Below are 8566 nucleotides of genomic sequence, written 5' to 3'. Positions count from 1 at the left end.
GGCTAGCAGGCTGCGAAAGGGTGTTGGAATAGGATTGAAATGCCCGGTCGACAGTGATGTCATTGGGCGTGGCCTGGAGGCGAGAGGCCTTTCACGGCCCCCGTCACCATCAGCTCGGCCTCCCGGAGTCTCGTGATGCGCTTGTGTCTTTCTCCATTTCTCCCTAAAGGAGGAAACAACGCGGGCCCACTTAGCTAAGTCCTTTAGCTTCCCCGCGAGCCTAACGCTAGGAACTACAATTCCCAGAAGACACCCCGGTGAAACCTGGCCCTTCCTGCATTCCTATTGGCTTGTGCATTTTGCTCCCAGCCAATAGAAAATTAGCTCTTTCATTGAGTGCCAAGATGGCGGTACCTAGGCGCTAGAGCTAGGTTGTCCGGTACGCTTACATTTGGGGGAGATGGGGAGGACGGAATGAAAACAGGAATTACGGTTTTAGGGTTGGGAAAGGGGGAGAAAAGGGCAAGTGGGGATTTGGGAGAGTAGTGACTGAGGGGTGCTCCCCGTAATTAGTCAACTGGAACTGGCTTAACTCCTGACTGCTCGCTTTGCATCCATCCCTTTTTGACACCCTCTTTCAGCGCTCCGGTTCCAGGAAGGGGGTTCGGGAGGACGGAGCCTGACAGGGTCCCTACCTTACCCGCTGCTCTAGCTCCTCTTCCTCGCTAGTCTTCCTGTGTTTGCTCCGTGCCAGTCCATTCTGCCCGCCCCCCTCCTTTCCCTCTGAATCGCCTTTCCCCTCGTCTCGCAAGATTTCCCCCACCTCTAGACTGACAGCCCCGGGCCCCGCCTCGCCCGTGAAATCATGAAGGTGGTGAATCTGAAGCAAGCAATTTTGCAAGCCTGGAAGGAGCGATGGAGCGACTACCAGTGGGCCATCAACATGAAGAAATTCTTCCCTAAAGGCGCCACCTGGGATATTCTCAACCTCGCAGGTCTCGAGTGGAGGAAGGAGGGATGGGAGGGGGCGCCCAGAAAAGTGGTCATCACTCAATCCTCCTGTGTTCCCCTTGCAGAAGCACTCCTGGAGCAGGCCATGATTGGACCTTCCCCCAACCCTCTCATCCTCTCCTACCTGAAGTATGCCATTAGCTCCCAGGTAAACTGCTCACCTTCTCCAGGGAGTGAGGGTCTGAGGTCAGAGACTGGGGCTGGCGTTGGCAACTTCCACTTCCTAGGTGAATTGATTGAACACATGACTTCTTTGAACATCGGGTTTGTCCTGAAAATGGTAATACTTAGTGGTTGTGGCAAATGTTAACATTAACTTTACCCATTCACGTTTACCAACGCTGTGTGCTCAACCCTGCCACAGGCCCCGAACTGATATCAAGGCCTGGTCTCAGCCTGCATGTTGTGGACATGGCAGTGAGTGGTCACACACTGGGTATAGGATTTGGTTTTGGAGCGTCCTATGGGGGCAGCAGCTAATCCAGGGGGAGCAAACTGGGTGGGTGGGGTTCAAACTGAGGCTTGCATGTGGTGGAATAGAAGTTCATGGGGCTCATCAATGATTGTGCTCAAAGCAGAAAGAAAAGAAAGTGTAAAGTCTTAAGAGGCAAACCCACGTGATATTGTCAGAATTGGAAATGATTTGGTCTGGTGAGAGCTGTAGTCTTGGGTTCAGGTGCCTTTTTAATTTTTAATCACGAAGTCAATCCAGGAATAGCCCCCAGGCACTGCGGGGTATGCCCCTCAGCCCCCCAGTTGTGCCTTCAGAGTTTTTGTTAATATCCTTCTCTGTATTTATCACTTTTTTACTTTTTGGCTTTTTGGGTCACAACTGGCGATGCACAGGTGTTACTCCTGGCTCTGCACTCAGGAACTCCTCCTGGTGGTGCTCGGGGAACCAGTTGGGTTGTCGGGGATCAAACCTGAGTCGGCCGCATGCAAGGCAAAGGCTCTCCCCGCTGAGCTATCGCTCTGGCCCCCTATATTTATCAACTTTAGACATTAAAATGGAGAATTTATTTTGTTTTATTCTGTTTTGTTCTCCCGCCATACCCAGCTGTGCTCAGGGCTTTCCTTTGGTTGTGGGCTCAGTGTTCACTCCTGGCAGGGCTTGGGGTCCATACACAGTGCTAGGGATCGAACTGGGGTCAGCTGCATGCAAGGAAAGCACCTTAAGTCCTGTACTATCTGTTCCTAAGGCACCTGGTTTCCATGCACTCAACCCTAGTTCCATCCAGGCACCACATGCTCCCTCTCCCCCTTCCCCCTCCAGGACCACTGGGTGTAGACCTGGAGGCCCCTTAGCACCTCTGGGTATGGCCCCGGTGGTCTTAGTACTTCAGGCCCAAGCAGCTTTTCAGCCTCAGGCCCTCAGCAATAAACTGCTACCCTTTTTGCCCAAAAGTCACCAGAAGTGCCCTGTGGCCACCTGAGCACTGCTTGGGACTGTGCCTCCCCCCCAAAATAAAGCAGAGTCAGAGAGAGAGTTCAATGGGCTGGAGTGCAGATTTGGCATACAGGAAGCTCAAGTTCTTTTTTTTTTTTTTTTTTTGCTTTTTGGGTCACACCCAGCAATGCTCAGGGGTTTTTCCTGGCTCTTCACTCAGGAATTACTCCTTACTTCTGACTGTGCTGGGGGACCGTATGGGATGCCGGAGATCAGACCCAGGTTGGCCGTGTGCAAGGCAAACGACCTACACACTGTACTGTCTCTCCGGCCCAGGAAGCTCAAGTTCTATCCCTGGTACCACATGGTCTCCTGAGCACCGCCAGGAGTAACCCCTAGACAATGAGCAGAGAGTAGTCCCCTAAGCACTACAGTGTATAACCCAAACTTCACCCCCAAATACCTTTTTGCACACCTCTGTAATATTTGGCTCCCAGAAGACAGCTGACTTCTGCTTCCGTATTCAACTGCTGCTATGGTCTAGTTTGGTTAAAGTATATAAAGGTACTCCTGAGAACCACCAGGAGTAACCCCTGAGCACTGAGCAGAGAGTAGCCCCCTAAGCACTACAGGGTATAACCCAAACCTCACTCTCAAATACCTTTTTGCACATCTCTGTAGTACTTAATTCATAGAGACAACTGACTTCTGCTTCTGTATTCAACTACTGCAGTGGGCTAGTTTGGTTAAGGTATATAAAGAAGATCTGGCCTTATACATTAGCTATTTTATTTGAGGACTGGAAATATAGTATAGTGGGTTGCCATACCTGGGTTCTGTCCCCAGCATCGCATATGGTCCTTCGAGCCCCACCAGGAGTGAATCCTGAACTCAGAGCCAGGAGTAAGCCCTGAGCTCTGCCTAGTGTGGCACAAAAACAAAACATTTTATTTGAAAAGGGAGGATCTTTTTTTTTTTTTTTTTTGCTTTTTGGGTCACACCCGGCGATGCACAGGGGTTACTCCTGGCTCTGCACTCAGGAGTTACTTCTGGCAATGCTCAGGGGACCATATGGGGTGCTGGGAATCGAACCCGGGTCGGCCGCGTGCAAGGCAAACACCCCTTTTTTTCTTTTTTTTTCTTTTGGGTCATACCCAGCGATGCTCAGGGGTTCTTCCTGGCTCTGCACTCAGGAATTACTCCTCGTGGTACTTGGGGGACCATAGGGGATGCTGGGGATTGAACCTGGGTTGGCCACATGCTAGGCAATTACCCTCTGTACTTTCGCTTAGGCCCCTGTTATGTTTTTCGTTCCTTTGGTTTTTAGGCCACAACTGGCAATACTTAGGGACTACTCCCAGCTCAGTGCTTGGGAGTTGCTCCTAGCAGTGCTCAGGGGCCCGTGTGGTGCTGGGGATCAAACCTGGATCTGGATCTTATGCATATAAAGCATGTACTCAGCCCTTTGAGCTACCCCTTTGGACCCAAGGGAGGAGTACTTTGTTTATTATCATTATTGTTCTTTTTTTTTTTGGTCATATCTGTGGCTGTCAGGGGCTGTTCCTGGTTCTGTGTTCAAGAGTGACTCCTGTGCATATGCTGCCAGAGCCCACGTGCTGCTTGTGCCCATGAGGCTGAGCACATGTAGTGCCTGAGCACATATGTTGCCTGCATCTCCCCTCTTGAGATGTGTACTTTCATGCTCTCCTATGTAATGCTGGGATGTGTGTAGGGCTCTCTCCGCCCACGCTCTCTCTTGAGCACATTACTCTACTCTCTTCCACTTTCCCTCCTTCCCCTTCCTAAAACCTCCAAATAAAATCTGTTTTACTTAAAAAAAAAAAAAAAAAGAGTGACCCCTGGCGGTGTGTGTGGGACCATATGTAGTGCTGGGGGCTTAAATCAAGGTCAACTGCTTGAAGGCAAGCAGGCATGCTATACTATTTCCTATACTATTTCTCCTTCCCATGAAAATTTTTAAAAACTTTTTTATTGAATCACTGTGAGATAGACCCTTACATAGCTGTTCATGACTGGATTTTAGTCACACAGTATTCTAACACCCAACCATCCCTCCACCAGTGTACATTTCCCAGTACTAGTGTCTCCAGGTTCCCTCCCATCACACCCCCACGTCTATGGCAGGTGCTTTTCTTCTCTCTCTCTCTTTCTCTCTCTCTCTCTCCTTCTGGAGCATTGTGGTTTGCAATATTGATACTGGAAAGTTATCAAGAATATCTCTTTACCTACTTTTTTTTTTCTTTTTTGGGTCACACCTGGTGATGCATAGGGGTTACTCCTGGTTCTGTACTCAGGAATTACTCCTGGCAGTGCTCGGGGGACCATATGGGATGCTGGGAACCGAACCCGGGTTGGCCGTATGCAAGGCAAATGCCTTACCCACGGTGCCATCGCTCCAGTTCCTCTTTACCTACTTTTAACACTCATTTCTTCTCCAGCATGATCATTCTCAGATATTATTGTCATACCAGTCTCTTCTCTATCTTACCTACCCTCAGCCCCCCACACACTTTGTTAGATCCAATGGTTAGATCTAACCATTAACCAGTCCTCCCATGAACTTTTTTTTTTTTTTTTTTGCTTTTTGGATTACACCTGGTGATGCACAGGGGTTACTCCTGGCTCTGCACTCAGGAGTTACTCCTGGCGGTGCTCAGGGGACCATATGGGATGCTGGGAATCGAACCCGGGTCAGCTGCGTGCAAGGCAAACGCCCTACCTGCTGTGCTGTCTCTCCAGCCCCCTCCCATGAACTTTTTATACTCTTTGGTCTCTCTCTTGCATTTTTTTTCTTCTTTTTTTTGAGCTCACTCTTGGCAGTGCTTAGGGGGACCATTTGGGATGCTGGGGATTGAACCAGATCTGCTGGTGCAAGGCAAGTGCCCTACCCACTGTAATGTCACTCCGGCCCACTGTTTCACACTTAAAAAAATTTTTTTTTCTTTTTTCTCTTTGGAACTTTTTTTTTTTTTTTTGCTTTTTGGGTCACACCTGGCGATGCACAGGGGTTACTCCTGGCTCATGCACTCAAGAATTATGCTCAGGGGACCATATGGAATGCTGGGAATTGAACCTGGGTCGGCCGCGTACAAGGCAGACGCCCTGCCCACTGTGCCATCACTCCAGCCTTTCTCTTTGGAACTTTTAATAGAGTTTTTACCCCATGCATGACTTTTAAAAAATTAATTTTTTTGTTCCGTTTTTGGATTATACATGGTGATGCTCAGGGGTTAATCCTGGCTTTGCACTCAGGAATCACTCCTGGCAGTGGTCAGGGGACCATATGGGATGCCGGGTGGGGGTTGAGCCCGGGTCAACCTCATTCAAGGCAAATCCCTGCCCACTGTAATATCACCAGCCCCTCCATGCATGATTTGATAGTATTATGGTCATTTGGAAACTGTCCATTACTTCGTTATATAGGTATTTCAGTTTGGGACATATTTAGGTTTATGACATGGTCACATGTCCTGAAGCCTCTGGGACATTCCACATACAGCTGTGGGAGAATGAAAAGGAGATAGGCAAATAAAGCGGTCAGAGAGATAGCACAGGAGTCAAGCGGTTTATTTCACATGTCATTGATCCCTATTTGATTCCCAGGACTGCATGGTTTACAGAGCAGAGTCAAGAGCAGCCCATGAGCCCAGCTGGTGTGTCTCCAAACCCAAACCAAAAAGAAACAGGCAGGGCCAGAGAGATAGAGCAGCAGGTAGGGTGCTTGCCTTGATCATGACCAACCCAGCTTCGGTCCCTGGCACCGGGATGCCTTTTGAGCACAGTCAGAGTAATATTGACTGATATTAGCACATTGGATGTGCTCCTCCATACCCCCCCCAAAAAAAGAAATAAGCAGATATCTTAGTTTTATTTTATTTATTTGCTTTAAAATCACTCTTTATTTTTAAGATAAAAATAAAAATCCGCGGATGGCGGATTGGAAAAAAAAGCAGTTTTATTTAATCTTTCTGTTTTGAGCCCACAACTGGCAGTGCTTGGGTTACGCCTGGCTCTGCATGAATCACTCCAGGAAGGCTTGGGAGACCATTTGGAATGCTGGGGATTGAATCTTAAGTTGGCTGAATGCAAGGCAGGTGCCCTGCCCGCTGTACTATTACTCTGGCCCCAACCAGTACTAGAAATTGAAAAAATTTCTTTCTGGAGAGGCAAAATACTACATCGAGTTATGTTTTCCCACACCTGTGTGTTTTTCATGTTTATAGGCTCTGTCTCTATCTTGTCAGGATGAGTTAGGTCCTGTCTGGGGGCCACATGTGGCCATGCACCACATCCCACCTTGCAGCAGGAGGGCCTCCTGTTCCTTCAGCTTGTGTCCAGCCCTTAAGCTGTGTCTTTGGTCCTGTTCACTTTTTCTTACTATTTGTTGACTATTTAGGGGGAACGGATTTATTAAGATTTTGAGATATAAATTCCCGTCTAATTTGCCATAAGGACATGGTTCCCTGGGTTTTGATTTATTCAGAGAGTCTTGTAGTTATGCTGCTGTCAGGTTTTGGTGTGTTTTGGGGCCACACCTGGCGGTACTCAGGGCTTACTCCTGACTCTGTGCTCCTGGTGGGCTCAGGGGACCTTATGGGATGCCGGGGATCAAATCTAGGTTGGCCACGTGCAAGACAAGCGCCTTACCCATTGTACTCTCTCTCTCCGGCTCCTGCTGTCAATTTTGACCAGAGCTTTGTAAACTTTCTACTTTTTAAAAATTCAAAACCAATTTATTTTTGATGACAACACGGTGATTTACCCAGTTGCTCACAATACAGTTGTTTCAGGCATTCAGTGTTCCAGCACCAATCGCATCACCAGTGTGCCCTGCCCTTCTCCAGTGTCCCTAGTTTGCCACCTATTACCCCAGCCCTTCCAGGCACAAATAAATTTACTTCATATTGTTTGTTACAATGCAAAGGCAAATGGAATTATCAAAATTTAGATCAGTAAGAGTCTGTTTGTGGTAATTGTTCTATCTCACAGCGATGGTGCTAAAGGCATGTCTGAGGCTCTAAGTGCTGGCCGGTGCTAGTTGAGTCTTCTGCATTGGTTACTCCTGGCTCTGCACTCAGGAATTCCTCCTGCTGGTGCTCAGGGGACCATATGGGATGCTGGGAATCGAACCTGGGTTGGCCGTGTGTGAGGCAAACACCTTAACCGCTGTGCTATGTCTCCAGCCCCGCTTGGTGGTCTTTATGTAACTTTCCCCTCAGATATGCTATGGTCCTCCTGGGCTGAGAGTTTTATGAAATTTGGAGGTGTTGTAGTTGCGCCGTCCAGGAGCTGTAGATCTGGAACAATTTGGCGGCTTGGCAGTTTGATGAGGTTCAGGCCCCGGAGCTGGGCCTTGACTTTGTCAGAGGGTGTTGGTATGTATAGCTGCGGGCTGCTGTGCCTTCAGACAGGAAGGGGAATAAGGGAGCCAGAGTTACAGTGCAGTACTCTTGGTGATGCTCAGGGAACCATATGGGATGCTGAGGATCGAACCCAGGTTGGCCGGATAGAAACACAGTTCTGAGCACTGCCAGGTGTGCCCCTCTGAAAAAAAGAAAAAAAATGGTGATCTACCTGCCCTCTTTCCTAGAAGCCCCAGAGCCCTCAGCTGGACCTGCCTATCTGGAAAAACTTGGTGGTATCAGATTCTTTCAGAGACGTGACTCTGGGCCATCTCTCTGCCGGCAAGATGGGCAGTGTGGGCCACTCTTTTTTCTTACTTGTCACCCCCTGTCGCCTGAGAAATGCAACGTGTGACGCTGTCAGGAATCTCAGCTTCATTAGGCAGTTTTGACTTTTTTTCTTTTTTTGTTGTTGTTTGCTTTTGGACCTCACTTGGCCGTACTCAGGGCTTTACTCCTGGCTCTGTGTTCAGGGATAGTTCCTGGTGGGGCTCAAGGGACCTTATGTGATGCCAGGGCCGAAACTGGTGCCTGCCACATGCAAGGAAAGAGCATCAGCCTCTGTGCTCTGTCTCTGCCTTCAGCCCTTTGAGCTATCTCTCCAGACTGTGCTATTGATCTTGAGCTCATTTTTCTGTCTTTGCCTTTAGAAATCTTTAACTGTTGCCAAAATTTTTCATTGTCCCTTCCCGTCCAGTGATAGGACCCCAAATGGTATGATGACCCACAGTTTAAGAAGCGTGAGTTTAGTCTTTGCCCCCAGTGATACAAAGTATCTTTATAGTATCTACTTTTTGTTTTCTTT

The 8566-nt window shown here is 48.5% G+C and overlaps 1 protein-coding gene across 3 annotated transcripts in view; it reads left to right on the top strand.

The window, feature by feature from the left end:
- Window positions 1–334: 334 nt before the first annotated feature.
- The window catches only part of MED24 (mediator complex subunit 24), a 29366-nt gene continuing 21134 nt past the window's right edge, over window positions 335–8566 (top strand). The window contains exons 1-3 of one of the 3 annotated variants that reach the window (XM_056126707.1): window positions 335–379; window positions 770–935; window positions 1017–1099. In XM_056126707.1, the coding sequence (XP_055982682.1) occupies window positions 806–935; window positions 1017–1099 (213 nt within the window). In that variant the 5' untranslated portion in view covers window positions 335–379; window positions 770–805. The other 2 variants (XM_056126706.1, XM_056126708.1) reach the window with 2 other exon arrangements.

This window comes from Sorex fumeus, unplaced genomic scaffold, assembly GCF_029834395.1.
Source record: "Sorex fumeus unplaced genomic scaffold, SorFum_2.1 ptg000063l, whole genome shotgun sequence".
NCBI lineage: Eukaryota > Metazoa > Chordata > Mammalia > Eulipotyphla > Soricidae > Sorex > Sorex fumeus.
The sequence above is the reverse complement of the archived record's forward strand: the minus strand, read 5'-3'. Positions and strand labels throughout refer to the sequence as shown.